Below are 16,572 nucleotides of genomic sequence, written 5' to 3'. Positions count from 1 at the left end.
TTCTGAGTTTATGACAATGGATCCGTTTATTGGAAGATGAAATAACACAGAGAAATGGTAAATGGCCTGTACTTGTATAGCGCTTTACTAGTCCCTAAGGACCCCAAAGCGCTTTACACATCCAGACATCCACCCATTCACACACTGGTGATGGCAAGCTGCATTGGAGCCACAGCTGCCCTGGGGCGCACTGACAGAGGCGAGGCTGCCGGACACAGGCGCCACCGGGCCCTCTGACCACCACCAGTAGGCAATGGGTGAAGTGTCTTGTCCAACGACCGAGACTGTTCAAGCCGGGGTTTGAACCAGCAACCTTCCGATTACAAGACGACCACCCAACTCTTGAGCCACGATCGCCCCGATCCACGATCGCCCCGATCCACGATCGCCCCGATCCACGATCGCCCCGATCCACGCTCGCCCCGATCCACGCTCGCCTCCCAGTGTGTACAATATTCTTTTTTTCTGTTAAAGCTTCTGCATTTTGTTGTAAAACTGAGTACGTTTACATGGCTAACAGCATATTCAGCTGGCCTGAAAGAACTCTTTGAGAATTTTTTAAAGATAAAATGTGGAGAAATCCTGCATCTAGAATATGTGAATTTATGCATTTTTTTTTAATTTATAAGCTTTTCAGTGTTCTTCTCTTTAGATATTTTTAAACCTGATTTAGTAATGGATAAACCAAATTTATTTACAAGTTATTTAATTCTAAGTTTAAATTTAATAACACAGCATTGTTAAATTAACCCTAACAGTTGGGTTAGTAGCAGTGGGTGGATGATCTGTTGAGCAGAATACCCTTCCGTGAAAACGCTCCCTTTGCTTCCCAACCCCCAACCAAGCCCTCCCGTATATCACCATCACCGTCTCTCCTTGTGTTACCTTGAAGGAGATTTCAGTTGTCATGGTGAAGCCATGGGTGATAACAGGCTCTTCTTCTGTGGTGCGACCCTTCCAACAGTCCAGTTCAATGCAGCGGCACCCAGAAAGGAGGACCTGTTTGTACATCTCGACCGAAGAGTTGCCTGCGAGCTGGCCGGCTGCACCGAACACAAAAAACAGCTCTTACAGGTATCGGCTAAGTTGATCCAAAAAGAAACAGGATGCCCACAAAAGCACATCCTCCCACTTTTCAAGAGCTCATTAACTGTATTGTTCGTCACATGCAGTAAAAACAATACAACTGTCGTTATCTGAAGCAGGCAAATCTCATCACCCTGTCACCATTAGCGAAGCAATTATCTCTTCACATTAGCAGCATGTTTCCACAAAATAAGTGGAAGTGTGTTAAAGTGAGAGGCAGCTATGTTCTCACTTGGTGTGATGCCATTCATTTACTTCACTCTTTTCTCATTTTTTCTCTCAAAAACTTGTTTAATTGACATCTTTAAGCAACTCCATGAGGTGAAATATTTCCTCACAATTACTTTAATTTTAAAATGTAATTTATGATGGGTCAATAACATGAAATGCTTGTCCTGTTATCAAACTAATGATTCTGCATGGCTCTTTTTGTGTGTGAAGTTGTGAAACACAAATGCCTCATGGACAGAAATAGACTCCACATTGCAACACGCTTCTGCTCCCTATTAGAATAGCATAGTATGAGTCACTATGAAAATACCTAAAGAAAAACACAGTTCGTGAGGAGAAAATTAAAAGACCTCGTGTTTGTTTTTCTCATTTCTTCATTTCACCAGCTATGAGGCTGGGCTATTACAGAAAATTCAATTTTTTCCAATTGCTGCCGAAATCTGATCCACTTCAAAGATTCAATGCTCTTCAGTTCCCCCCAGAATAGATTTGAATAGATGAATTCTAATATCCATTGAAGAGAAAATGGCCTCTCTATTGTGCCAGCCGTGCTTGTGCACCGCAGGGAGTTACTTTGACTACCAGTCCAAAGAAATATTTAACTCATGAATATCAATGAATCAAGTATCATGGCATGACTTGATTGGATAACCTCTTGAGAAGTAACACAAGAAAGGGAGCCTGATATGCAAGGGTGCATTTGATTGACTGACCCACGAGGTATAAAGTTGAGTGTATTCACTTCAACCATAATTGTATTTCTAAATGAACGACTGATCTTTTCATTTATGGGAGAATAAAGGATCTCCCTGTGCAATCAGTCAGGAGGAAAATCAAGTTGAACGTGATTGCGCAAGCAGACCGATAGAAGAAGTTTTAACGTGTGTACGTGCTTACCTGTGAGGTATGTGTTGTGTGAGGAGTTGATGAAATAGTGAGAGAGGGGAAAGGTCATGTCTTCACTCTGGTCCAGCTTCTCAGGAGGAATGATGCTGTTCTCTTCTGCATTCAGGTACCTGGTGAAGCCTTCTGCTGAGATCTGACCTGCATGAACACAACAGCAGTCAGCATCCTAAGCGTGAAAACATTGTTTTTGGTTCAAGCGTCCAAATCTAATTGTATTGTGATGTTCTCTGTTTTTCCAGATGGCAACAATTTCCACAAAAAAGACTACAAAACAACAATGAGCTGATTTGCTAACTGTGTATTTAAAGCTTGATACAGATTATTCTGTACATTGTTCATTTTCACACCTAAAGTTTATTTACTTTGGTCCAAATCAGTTGATGAGTTTGTAGACTTGTGTCTTTTTCCTGTGGTTTAGTTTCTTTTCACACAGAAAAAACAAGTAAACTCCAGGTGAGCTCAACTGCGTCACTGCAAACCACATGAGAACGCTCACTTCAGTTATTAGTCAGATGAGTCTGGAGCGTTAGGAACAAAAGTAAACTTGTCCAGAAAGGTGTTCTGGACAAGTCGATAACACAGAGAAACTCTCTGCGCATCTGTGCTGCTCTGCTGGATCGCAGAATAGAAAACACACCAGGCTACAGGAAGGTGTTTAGGTCACACTCGAAGCGTACACCTGGCGGTTGGGTCGATTGAGTTTTCACCACAAATGAACCGCTCTGGATTCCTCGGCCTCAGTCCAATTCCAAACAAACTCCAAAGCAGTTTGGGATCCAATAACTCAGATTACCTTGTTCACATCTGCACAAACGAACCGCAACAAGGAGGGAAAATATCAGAGCAGAAGTAAACTAAAAAGTGCAGGTGTGCTGTTCCACGCGCTTCACTGTTCACTGCAGTGATCATCTTATCTGCTTTTTCTTGAGTCATCTGACTCAGTATAGAGCTATCTGCCAAATCTTGCAGTTATTCTGATTTGAAGAAAATTTGCAGATGCCTAAAGTTTTAGAAATTTATTTAAAAGTTAAATCACAGAATTGTCTCGTTTTTCCAGTGGAAATTAATGGGCAAAGGGGCTGAGTGCCAAAGACAGGGTAAGGAAGATGTAAAGTACTGGCAGATGGAGTAACATAATGTTGGAATTTAATTTTCTTAATGAGATTTGTCACCGTGTTAAACATTAAGAATGCCTTATCCTTTTAACTGCACAAGCTAAAATATGGTGCGTGGCATATGGTGGCATATGTGTCACAGATTTTTTTCCCCACCCTTTGCAATGCCTTACATGAAATTTTTAACAAACTGCAACATAACTGAACATGGCTATGAGAACATTTGCGTGTTTTTGTCAGTCACTTTTTATAAAAACATTATTTCCAATGGAGGTGAATGGACTGGCATCCCCATTCACCTGTGACTTTAATAAAATAAAAGCAACTTTTGTTTTCTGTAAACATGTGCCTGCATTGTTCTCCACCTTTAACCTCCTAAGACCCGAACTGTTTCATGGCATGCATTTTTAATTTCTCTTTGCTATTTGGGCTGATTGGGACCTGATGAATGTAAAAACAGAGAATTACGTAATTTTTTAAACCTGCTTTAAATTTCGATAGAACAGCGGCAGTATAATGTCCTCTTAAGTGGATATCAAGCCCTTGTAGAGCAAAATTTGGTATTTTGGTCTAGACAACCTAAAATGTGATGTCCACATATGTGAGCGCCAGGTCCTAGGAGGTTAAAGCATTACAGTGGGTGTGAGACTGATGGTAAATGTCTTTCTTTCGTTTCATTTAGGGAAACTCGTTGTTTCCTTTAGGGCTGTCCCTCAATGTTTTCCTACTCTAGTTAAATACTGTGTTACAGTACATGCTTCTAATTATTAAAATTCAAGTCGGAAAAGGCTCCCTTTGCTCAGCAGGTAGATTAACATATAAATGTACTTTTCTCCATTTCAGGCTCCACTAGCTTCGGCTAATATTGCTATTATCACTAAGTAATACAGTGATCTGATGAAGCTAAGCTGCCCATGGAGCTGTTCCTTCCTCGTTGTTGATTGGTAGTCACGGTCACTCATGATAAGCTTTGCCTGTTGGCTGCCATCACTCAGCTAATCTTCACTGAATGTGCTTGAGAAAGTGAATAACACTGAATAAATAAGTAATAAGCGGTTGATGAAAAGCTCCACATCTCCATCCACACGAGATCATATTTCCATACGCATTACCATACACATCAAACACCTTGCCTTCATGAATTAAATTTTGAACATATAGTTGCTGCTCAAAGCAAAATACTTCCTCCACCTGCCTACACACACACACACACACACACACACACACACACACATACACACACACTTACTTGAAATTACGCTAAATATGCTAAGTGATGCAAGCTTGACGGGTGCAGCAGGTCCCTCTGGCCACTTTATGCTAATTAATGCGGTGCCGCCCTCTGCAGAGTTGCTGGACTAATTAACGCTAGCTGCTGTCTGTGACATCTGAGCTCTGTCGCACTCAGCGTCTTACTCCCTGCTGACTCCCAGGATCTCCCTTCGCCTGGCTGAGGTCTAACCTTTGTATCACACATTCCGTGCAGACAAAGAGTTTCCCCATCTCTCAAGACATTTGTAGGTCAAACACGGAAAAATTGTGTTGACACGGCTGGGATTGTAATGCAGCCGAACCAGAGTGGGAACATACAAGTGCTACTCTCAAGGTGAAACCTGAGAAGAAATTCTACAGGAAGATTTGAGCCAAGTAAAACTTTAGCTACCGGTCACAATAACGGCTCATACTGAGAGGAGAGGAAATTGGACACAGAGATGGATTCTGAATTTCACCCGTAAGACTAGAGAGCTTCCTCTCTACCATTCAAGTGAATAAGCCAACTATCCACTCTTGAACTATGAAAAATTCTCCAAGTGTCTCGTTTCATTTTGTATTTCATTCATCTTCCTTCAAACGATGTCATAACATCTGAGAGAGCACAGACTGAAACAGTCACAGAAAGTGATTCAGCAGTGAAGACATGAATGAGAGGTATAAAATAAAAAAATAAACAAAATCTCCAAGTCACAAATGGAGAAAGTGAAACATTAAAACGTTTAATAAAGACTAAAACTCTTCACCATCATTAATACACACATTTCTGGAGCACATTTAGTTAAAGCATATGGTTTTCTGTTTATCCATCAACAGGGGGGCTTTTTACCCCGAGCTAAACACAGACTGCGTATCTAAAATTTTCATGCCACCTAAAATCCACGTATGTTTTTACGAACATGAGTGTCCTTGAAAGAGGAGAAACTATGTTTATGTGTATGTGTGTGTGTGAAGGTTGCATGTGGAGCTCTGGACCCCTCTGCAGAGCAGATGGCAGCACTTCCTCCGGCTAGATAAATACTTCACGTGGGGAAATCTGTCACTGGGACAGGGAAGGGCATGCTTCCAGAGAGCCTGGGACAGGATGAACACACAACATCACAGTATGAGCACATGGCTGTGATCAGAGTCAAACATTAGGCAGTCAGGATGGATATGTGTGCTTTAAAAAATGACTTTTAACTAATTTAAGGACCCGTGATTTATTCGGTCACATGTGCAAACAGAGTAAAGTAGGCACTTTATTCAGGGGAGATTATTAAAAAGACAAAGCTTCTAGTTTAGTATAGTTTCCATAAAATGTTTAGATAATCATTCTCTTCTTGCACCAAAGACATTTTTTTGAATTCCTGACACAAAAGCATTATTTAATCCTCCAGATCTCCAGCATAATGACAAAAAGTATTAATAAGCAGCGTTATATGGAAAAATGCTGTATTCTACTGCTCTGCCATATGGACCCCTTCGTAAAAACCACCTGTTATGTTCACTTGACTGCTTTCTTATCTTTTTTCAGCTTACTACTTACTCTCAGCGACTACATCGAGGTAACCATTCAAGCCACCGATACTTCTGTCGAAACCTTCACTCAATCCTTTAGTAAAATTTGAATTTATGTCGCAGCTGAGCTTATCACAGTTTGATTTGAGGTAGAAGTCACGTGACATACCGTTAACTTTAACTGCAAGTGCATTTTGTTTTTACATATAGATAGGCAAACGTGTTAACCACTACACTAACACACCAAAAGACAAACCTGAAAAAAGAAGATAAGAATTAGGTTCATAGTATCTGACTCCTGGAAGCTCTGTGATGAATTATCAATCTGTATTCCAACTCCTTCTCCACCACAACCCTCCTTGAATACGTAGCTAAGAAATCGGGTGCATTGATGACTTCCCAGCTTTAACAGTTTTTGATGTTTTAAGCCCTGAAGGAGAAAATATACTAACAAAACTAAACATATAGAGTAAATAATCTAAATACAGCTATAGATGGCATATTCAAAGGCAGCGATTGGTTTGACACTATGGGGAGAAAAATCAACCCAGCATTTTGCTCATAATAAACCGTACACGGCGTACGATAACTCATCCATTTTGGCACAGTTGTGTAAGATGCTTTTCTAGCACAGATAAAATTTGAATTGGCAAATATAAGACCTTGCTGCCTGATATCTGGAGTGTGATGTTTTCCAGTACTGGCAGCTCTGGGTCTACTGACACTTGAGACATCATGAAAGCACAGCATGTCCAGGAGTGCTGGCTCACCAAGACGCATCCATCTCATTTCTTTATATATTATTCTGTATCACTCCTAATACTCTAAATATTAAAACTAAAGTCCTTCTATTAATTAAGATGGTTGACATCTATATACAATTTAAACCTGGGAATGAAAAAAAGAGGAGTGCGTTTAAACAACAACAACAACAACATGTTACCGCTTAGACAACATATAGGTCACATTAAGCAAATCAGCAATTAGGAAGCCAACACACATAATAAAGTGAAATGATAGCAGATCAAGAAATGGTGCTGAAGTCCTGCACATAAAACTAAAAAATGAACTGTAGGTTTATACGTTTTAGATTTACTGCAGTTTAATCCTTTGAAAGGAACCAGGCAAACTATTTATTGCCCTTTCAATTTTAGGTACAAAGCCTTGCATTATATTACACAGACAGATAAAGACATGTGAAGAAGAAAGCCTTTGCCAGAGTCTGGGAAAAACTGCTTCCAGTGAAATTAAAAGGGTAAATAGCACTTGAATAACTGATCGTCAGGAGGTGGGAAGGTTTTGGCACTTTGCTGGTCTGGAGCATTCAAATATGTGTTAACTCAATGCCACACTCCTCCCAGGAGTGGACATCCCAGAAAATTCATCCCAAGGACTGCAATACTCTGTATTCTCTGAGTATTGCAACTGCAATACTTTAGCACAAGTTGGGAACAGGTGGAACATTTTGATGGCGGTGATGTGTGTTTGACTGTGAGTGTTTGGTATTTACAGACTCCTCGGCACCCCACTATGTCCCCTCACTTGCAAAAGCTTTGGACACCATCCAGCAGTCTCTATGGAAACACCCCTGACAAATTTATTGGTGGCAGCGGCTGGAGTGCAGGGTTGGTGGAGGAGGACAGTGTAAAAACACACAACGGGCATAATGTACCGGTGTTTTTCCGATAGTTTTTACTATAAATCACTTGCACACTATCATGAAGTCGATCTGTACTAAAAGGTGTTACGTGCATGTCTGTGTACACATAAGCTTGTCAGTGTGCCTGGGATTGTATTGACAGAAATTTGAGCCACTGACCTTTCTGTGCCAGCAAAGCATTGGGTTCATATTTGTCAACCAGCAGCTGGACCTGTTCTGGTTTGAGAGGAGGGTAGAGTATCTCGTTCAGGCGAGGGTCTCGCTGTTTACTGTTAATGAAATCTGTCATCTGCTCCACTGTGAGGTATGGTCGACTCTTGGCTCCCCTGAGCAGAGAAAGGAATGGGGCAGAAATTAGAAAAAATTAGACAAAACATCTTAAAGGGCTGCTAAGCAAGGTGTGGGTGCAAGGACGGGATTAAAAAATAGCATATGGGGAAATGAAACAAGGAAAAAACGATGGAGGGGAGGAGCTGTAATTAAGACGCAAAAAGACGCGGCGAGGCAGAGCGGCAGACATGCAAAACAACAGGATTAAATGTTGTGTTTTGAGTAAATTATGAGAATTCATTAAAAACGCCTTTCGCATCCAAGCCTGTTCGACTAAATTATCCTCTCCACATCCTCCTGGCTCTCCTGCTACCTCACTTAACTGTGATTAAAATACAGATTTATGACTTGGAGTAGCGTCGGTTGAGCTGGCGTGCTTCCTCGGATGATGGTCTCAGTCTCTCTGGGCGACTTTTGTTGTGATTTGGCGCTATATAAATAAAATTGAATTGAATTGAATTGAATTGAAAGGGCAGTTCTGCTTCTGCAGCACGAGAGGCCAAACCAGCTAGGCTCGAGAAGTCACAACCAGGGACATTAGAACACACTTTCCTGGGCTAATTAACGTCTTATAAATGGATAAAAGGATCTGGCTTGAACCTGGGAAACCAAATTTTCCTATCGAGGCTACAAATATGAAAAAAGCAACAGATGATTTGGGAAAAAAAATGTATCAATTGTGATTTTTTTGGACATTTTAAACTGGGAATTCCCGTATTCTTTGGAGGTGGAAAAGGTTATTATTACCACACAGAGAGAGCAGAGAGAAACACAGTACTTACACTTCAGAGAAGATGTGGTCCAGCTCAGGCCGAGGGCAGATGTTGCTCAGGAACATGCTATAGACCTCTGGAGTGAAGTCCTCCTGGGGAATGGAGTCATTCTGCAGCAGACAAAAGTAAGATAGGTGAATAAATTGCAGGCAGTAGTGTTCGGACGTACTGTGGAAGGGCAAAAGAAAAAAGTGGATTTAAAATGTACAAGCTGATAGATAAAAGATACTTTTTCCACAGTGACAGGTGCTCTGGAGAAGACTTTTCTTGCACGCCTCAGTGCAACAAAACTGTGTTTTTATTAGTTAAATAAAATGTGTTTAACTCTATTTTCAGTTTAATGCACTGATCCTAACATAGCCTTTACAAAAAGGCAATCTTTCATGTAGCATCTTCTTTATCTATGAGACGCTTACTTGTGCATATCTATGTAAAGTAATGAGTATGTGCACAGTAAAGTGAATTTTATATTTGTATAATCTTCGGATAAACAGAATTATTTAGTTTAGCCAATTTAGCTTAGCTCTACACGTTTTGAAAATTAGTCAAATCCCTTGTAACTGTTGCTTAAGAAAAATATATATACAGTGGCTTGCAAAAGTATTCGGCCGTCTTGAACTTTTCCACATTTTGTCACATTACAGCCACAAACATGAATAAATTTTATTGGAATTCCACGTGAAAGACCAACACAAAGTGGTGCACACGTGAGAAGTGGAATGAAAATCATACATGAATAACTGAAAAGTGGGGTGTGTGTAATTACTCAGCCCCCTTTGGTCTGAGTGCAGTCAGTTGCACATAGACATTGCCTGATGAGTGCTAATGACTAAATAGAGTGCACCTGTGTGTAATCTAATGTCAGTACAAATACAGCTGCTCTGTGACGACCTCAGAGGTTGTCTAAGAGAATATTGGGAGCAACAACACCATGAAGTCCAAAGAACACACCAGACAGGTCAGGGAGGCCAAGAGGCCCATGGTGACTCACCTTCCAGCAGGACAACAACCCTAAACATAAAGCCAGGTCAACAATGGGATGGTTTAAAACAAAACATATCCATGTGTTTGAATGACCCAGTCAAAGTCCAGATCTAAATCCAATCGAGAATCTGTGGCAAGCTCTGAAAACTGCTGTTCACAAACGCTGTCCATCTAATCTGACTGAGCTGGAGCTGTTTTGCAAAGAAGAATGGGCAAAGATTTCAGTCTCTAGATGTGCAAAGTTGGTAGAGACAGACCCTAAAAGACTGGCAGCTGTAATTGCAGCAAAAGGAGGTTCTACAAAGTATCGACTCAGGGGGCTGAATAATTATGAACACCCCACTTTGCAGTTATTTATTTGTAAAAAATGTTTGGAATCATTTATGATTTTTGTTCCACTTCTCACGTGTGCACCACTTTGTGTTGGTCTTTCACGTGGAATTCCAATAAAATTGATTCATGTTTGTGGCTGTCATGTGACAAAATGTGGAAAAGTTCAAGGGGGCTGAATACTTTTGCAAGCCACTGTAGTAGTATTTCCTTTTTCAGGACCTCTTTCAGAGTAAGGTTGGACACATTGGAGCAAATATTCTAATTTCTGGAGCTAACTCTGTTGCTTATCATCTGGTTATTTGCGTCTGTGAAGTCAGACTTGGTTTCTCATATGACGTGTTCCCCTTCTGTTCTTCTATCGTGGTTTGACGAGGAAATATTTTTTACATCAGGTTGTGATGTCCTGAGAATTATAAATGCAAACTTCACTTCTGTACAGTTCCTTTTAAGCATGCAGTAGTCAAGTCCTACTTAAAGGATAAAAATTTGGAAGTGGATCTTCTGAGTGTTATTGATACTATATCAAAACTGCATCTTTGACTAAAATTTAAGAAAGGTTTGTTTATTTGTCATCCTTCCTACACGAGAACAATGTTTATGAGACCTTTCACAGAACTGAGTCTGCGTTTTTGAAAGTAACAAACAATATTCTGATATTCTGCAGATTCTGGTTGTTCTGTCTTAATTATGTGGAGTCGTGTGCTGCTTTTGAAACTGTCGACCTTGAGTTACGCATGGAGTACTTCGAGCACTGTGGAGAAGTTAAGGGTTTGACTCTTAACTGGTTTAAACCCTATATTAAACAGTTAACATTGGAAAATACTCTTCTGCATTAGCTATTATAAAATCTGGACCTCCAGAGGGGTCTGTTCTTTATGCTTTGCACATGTTCCTGCTACATCAAATTATTCACAAGATAGAATCTCTTAATGATTTAACTGTATTTACACTTGGATCTTGGATATCACTGTGCCACAAGAAGGCTCAATGAGTGAATTTTGGATAGAAGAAACTGATGCCACATTGTTTGGCTCTCAGATATTAACTGAGAGGTCGAAGAATAACCTGGGCTCCTTAACTCTGTTTATTATTAAAATACAGGCTAACTTTGGGATAATCACATTAGAAGTTTCACAGATAAATAAAACTAAAACATATATTTTCAAGCCTTTGGAAACTGATGATTTCTGGAACTGTGACTGGTGGATTGGTAGCTACTGGTTTATTTGATGTAAACCCTGTGAGCCATAGCCATACCTTTTTAGGAACCTGTTTATTCTATTTTATTTTGGCGTAAAGAACTTTGGTTTTAAATGTACTTACTTATTATTAAACTTTCCCCGCATACTAAGAAATTTCATGTTGTGCAGACTTCCTAGTTAGAGTACTGCTGAGGTAAAGACATCTATCCACTAACTCACTAATGTGACTAAAAGAAACACAGATCTGTCATTCCATCTGCCGTCTTATAGTTGGCCCTCTTGAAGCAATTGCAGAGATGCAAATAACAAACAGCAAATGACTGCCTGCAATTTGCACTTAGCGTCAGGGCTTCTTATAGAGCTATCAGAGGCAAACGGGTATGATAAAGACACAGCGTGCTCAGCAGCAGGGAACAGCATTTTGCCAGCAAGAAACAGAGCAGAACCACACAGTCTTAGAAAAGACCTGGAAGGAGGGAGGTGAGGAAGGATGCACAGAAGTAGGGGGGATGCAGGTCAAGCCCTGTTGAGACTCAGTGAGTCATTCAAAAGACATTGGTGCGAGCTGGGCTGTGTATGTGCTTTTGCCTGGGAGTGTGTGCGTTTGAGGGATTAACAGCAATACCATTTAGCTGTAATTACTTGTGCAATGGAATAACAGCAAATCCCAGCAGACCTTCATACAGCAATCGGTTTTTACCTCCTGCTCTCTCTCCCTATGCTAATTATGTATAGCTTGTTCTGACTGTGGGCGTGTGTTTGTATTCCCGTGTGTGTATATTTATTTATTTATATATATATTAATTCGATTTGTGTTCAGAAGCCATTGATTGTAGCCAGAGTTGGCCACAATTCGCTAATCAGATTAAAAATAATAAGTAGCTATAATCAGCTGAGATTACATTTAAAATTAGGGTGCCATCAGATCTTATTGTACATGGTCAAAGGTTCTTTTATTGCGTTTTGAATACATTTTATATTACTGGCAGTTCTTCTTGTAATCGGAAGGTTGCCGGTTCGAGCCCCGGCTCCGACAGTCTCAGTCGTTGTGTCCTTGGGCGAGACACTTCACCCTTTGCCTACTGGTGGTGGTCAGAGGGCCCGGTGGTGCCAGTGTCCGGCAGCCTCACCTCTGTCAGTGCGCCCCAGGGTGGCTGAGGCTACAAATGAGGTTTTCCATCACCAGTGTGTGAATGTGTGTGTGAATGGGTGGATGACTGGATGTAGTGTAAAGCGCTTTGGGGTCCTTAGGGACTAGTAAAGCGCTATACAAATACAGGCCATTTACCATTTACTGGGAATCAGTGTTTCTGGGATTTGATAAGAAAACTGCAGAAAAAGAGACTGAAGCCCACTTGTATGCACACAGAACACCTGTGCTTTGCATCAGGTATGTTATATATTCTGATTTTAACCAATTGAAAATGCTGAATATCCAAAATGCATTTCATTTCACTACAGACTTAACCTAAGATATAACCTTTTCAGTGAGTAATTTAAATGTAAACACGTTATATGAGTTCAGTCACATCTGAAAGTGACCTGACCCAATTCCAATTAGCTTTACAGTGTGTTTGCCTTACTAGACACATATCAAGTGTGCGTTCAGAGCAGCACCGAACAGCAGTTTCCCACTTCTAGGGATGAAAATTGTTTGCTACTGTTTGAATACAGAGCACTGTTTGCACCTCTATGCATTAGGGTGCAGCGTCTCTCTAGTGGCATCTAAAAAAAGGTAGCGATAAAACAGCTTTTGTCATCTCTATTGCTCCCACTGGGTCTATTTGTTGCATTACAACCCAGGCTAAATCCATTCTGTGCTGGAACTCATGCAGATATCCAGAAAATAAGACGAATAAGCACAGCCGCAATCAGTTTGTGTTTTAAGAGATGAGTTGAATAGTCAAAACAGAAATGGATGGATGGATGGATGGAAAGATGAAGGCAACTGTACATAAAAGAGACAGGATGAGATGGAGACAGAAGCCGGTTCAGGGACGGAGGAAATATGAGGCGACAGTAATACTAGAAAAAAAAACAGAGAGCTTCAGTATTTTGGAGTCTCACTCTGCCAGAAGGGAGGTTACAGCTTTCCAACGCTGTCTCCACTCGTTTCCTGTCTGCCGAGAACATCCTGAAGATACTGTAGGGAGACAAAAAACATGCTGTTATGAGTAATCACAGAAAATGCCACACACGGAGAGAAATTCTCACTCCTTTAAAGGCTGTGTGTCAAACGGATGAATTCGTCACAGCATTTAACTGACACATATTAAGATTATTCTGTGAAAATGTAATATTGTAGCAACAGCTTAGGAGGCAATGGAAAAAAATAAAAAGGGTGAAACTACAGGCCGGACAGAATGCAACACTAAAGACAAATATTAGACTCAGATGATGCCTGTGTGGGGAAAGAAATGCAATATAATAAGGGAGGGGTAGAAGATGGGACATCAGGATTTAAATATTGCAGTCTAACAGCCTTGCAATGAATTTTACATTCATAAAGGTTACGCAGTAAATTTCTGTTTATGCTGAAATAGTTGGAGAGCTACTGATTCAGCTTATTTGGAGCATTAGGAAGCTGTGCAATAATGCAGCAGCATAAATCTGTTCCTAATATGTTTGCTCTCATAGATAGATGGGTGGACTGAGATAAAATAGTGTAGTTTTAATATTTTTAATATTCACATTTAAACATGGAAAATATCTTGATTTTAATACTGCTTACAGTGAATTGCAAAGTTTTCCATGGCAAATGCCACTTGTGTACATAAAAGTGACAAGTCTTCATGAATGCGATGCCACACAGGCCCCAACAAAGATGAGGAAAGAAAGCTTCCCGGCAATGGTATCATTTTGCAAATCACACCAATTTTCATCATTGCTGTCATAATTTTTATTATCATGTCATTGTGCTTGTAATGCTATAAAGTCTGTCTCAACAGAAGCATCTTTTTTCTTGCATAAATAAACAAAAGGCGTGCAGATGTAATGTTTCTTTATGATGTGCGCATGTAAATAACGCAAAATGATCTCAAATCACATCACATCGTCACATCATCAGCGTCTCGGTTCATTTAACTCTGGAAAAACACTGCCGACAGACATCTGTGTTTTCAAGCTTCTGTCATCTGTTTTATTCCGGTGTATACAGACAATAAAAGTGATTTACAGTGGACTCTAGTGTCACTGCAGCCACAGCAGGACATTTAGGTCTGGTTCTGTTCGGAATAGCCTGTTTTAATTGCTTGCAGAGGTATGCCTGCGCAGGTCCACCAGCACTTACTGTACGCTCAGTGGAAGAGCAGTATCAAGCTGACATTAGTCAAACTGACATGTCTTCCTAGCTAGGAGGTTAATTCCCTAAACAGCAAGGAGTGTCTCTCCCTGTTGACACCCACTGCTTTCCTCCGCGGCTCTGAGGGAGGTTATCATGGAGGTTCACTGCTGCCCGCCTGCCTGAAAGCTCAACTTGACTAATGGAGATGGAGAGAGGTGGATTTTCAATGAGGCAATGACAAACTTCCAGATAAATCAAACTGAAACTGAAATATACAAAATGAAATTCTCAGATAAATCACAAACTGACACAGACTAAAGTTTAAAAAAATAATAATAATAAAAAAATCACATGGGTGAAATGGGCCCAGCGTGAGATAAATGAAAAGTGGTGATAAGGAGAACAAGAATGAATATTGTCATGACAGATGGAATGGGTAATATATTCTAATAAATATGCAAAAAACAAAGTGTAGGTTTAAGCATCTGCACGCTTAGAGAGAAGGCAAAAAGGCAGAGGAAACTATGCACCGATGAAAAGAGCAGAGCCGTTGTGGGGATGGGGGAGGGGTGTGGTGGGGGGGGGGGTGGATGAGTCACACAGACTTACTTCTTGACGGGGATTCTTCCCTCAGGGTTTAGCTGCAGCTTCAGCCGGGTGTATCTGCATTGCACAGAGCACACATCAGCAGCAGCTCGTGATAGCAGTTTATTCAGTGTGAGTGACACTCTTCATCAGGTCTAATGTATGTGTGGGGGCTGTTTGCTTGATCTTACATGCGTGACTGACATAAATGACTGTCTGCCATGACCAGGTTTGCAGACTCGTACGTAATGCATCGGAAAGAGATAAAAAGCACGTATCCAAATATCTTAAAGTGGCTGACTGTGCATGAGTGGAGTTCTCTTTGCATACTGCGGATATATATGCCGGCGTTTACACGGGAGGTCAGAACTGTGGGCTAATCCCTGGAAGTCTTGAACGCTGGCAGGGCAGAGCAGTGCAGCAGCAATGCACAGGCAGCGTGTAACCTGGCCTATAAATAGCTCGGCTGCAACAGGAGCCATCATTGTAGGCTGGGCTTTAAGTGGCTGCTGGCTAATAATTAATATCCATTACAGTGTCCACTTGACAGAACTTGGCGACTGCCTCAGGCTAATAGGCTGGTGACTTTTAATTGTCAATTGGGATCAAAGTTTGGGGAGTTGTTTTTTTTTTCTTCTTTTTTAAAAGCTGTAAACAAAAGTTTTGGTTGGGATAAAGTTAGCCAGTAGCACTGCATGAGGCTTTATTTTCTCTTTCTTTCTTTTTAAAGAGAATGATTGAAAGGCTCCCAAACAAGGAAGGGAAGAGGTGTTTTTCAATGCCCCCATCTGACTCAGAGATGCTTGTATTATTCATTATGACACTGGAGAAAGGGGGAAACAGATTACTCACTGTCTCCTTTTCTGTTTACCTCACTACTTTCTCTGTTCTTTTTCATGTTCCCACTCTAGCTAATCCTAGACGTTACTCATTTACTCATTTCTTCATTAGATGATGCTAAAGACATAAGCAGTTAGATGACGCTGCTCAACTCCAAGTTTCCAGACATAGTCACAGAGCAACACAGAGTAAAACACGCAGTTCTAACCCTGCCATGTTTGGTAATTGAGGGCTGTGTTATCCAAGGAAAGTATTCAATTATAATTGTACTGATTTCAACACCTTTCAGCAAGTGGTCATTTAAAAAACCTGCTGGGTTCTGTTTAGTTTCCTGTTGATGAGAAAGCTGCCCAGCTACGCCGCTCCTCAGAAAACCCACCACCCAAAATCAGTATCACTGCTTTAAGAGACAGCGATGAGAATTAACCACACGCGGAGAAACATCAACATCACTTCAGGGAGGCAGCATCCT

General features: G+C 40.8%; 1 protein-coding gene across 2 annotated transcripts in view; it reads right to left on the bottom strand.

Moving 5' to 3' along the window:
* plcb1l (phospholipase C beta 1-like) overlaps positions 1–16,572 on the bottom strand; it is a 128,219-nt gene that overhangs the window by 38,174 nt on the left and 73,473 nt on the right. For both annotated transcript variants that reach the window (XR_014271542.1, XM_082506522.1), the window contains exons 6-11: positions 15,285–15,338; positions 13,460–13,535; positions 8,883–8,983; positions 7,930–8,096; positions 2,215–2,361; positions 886–1,043 (exon numbers count right to left, since the gene is read on the bottom strand). Coding sequence is in view for 1 of the 2 variants with exons in the window: in XM_082506522.1 (XP_082362648.1) it covers positions 886–1,043; positions 2,215–2,361; positions 7,930–8,096; positions 8,883–8,983; positions 13,460–13,535; positions 15,285–15,338 (703 nt within the window). In the remaining variant the exon portion in view is untranslated. The remainder of the gene's footprint in view (positions 1–885; positions 1,044–2,214; positions 2,362–7,929; positions 8,097–8,882; positions 8,984–13,459; positions 13,536–15,284; positions 15,339–16,572) is intronic.

The sequence above is a fragment of the Aulonocara stuartgranti genome, assembly GCF_965226115.1.
Source record: "Aulonocara stuartgranti genome assembly, chromosome: 15".
Taxonomy (NCBI): domain Eukaryota; kingdom Metazoa; phylum Chordata; class Actinopteri; order Cichliformes; family Cichlidae; genus Aulonocara; species Aulonocara stuartgranti.
The sequence above is the reverse complement of the archived record's forward strand: the minus strand, read 5'-3'. Positions and strand labels throughout refer to the sequence as shown.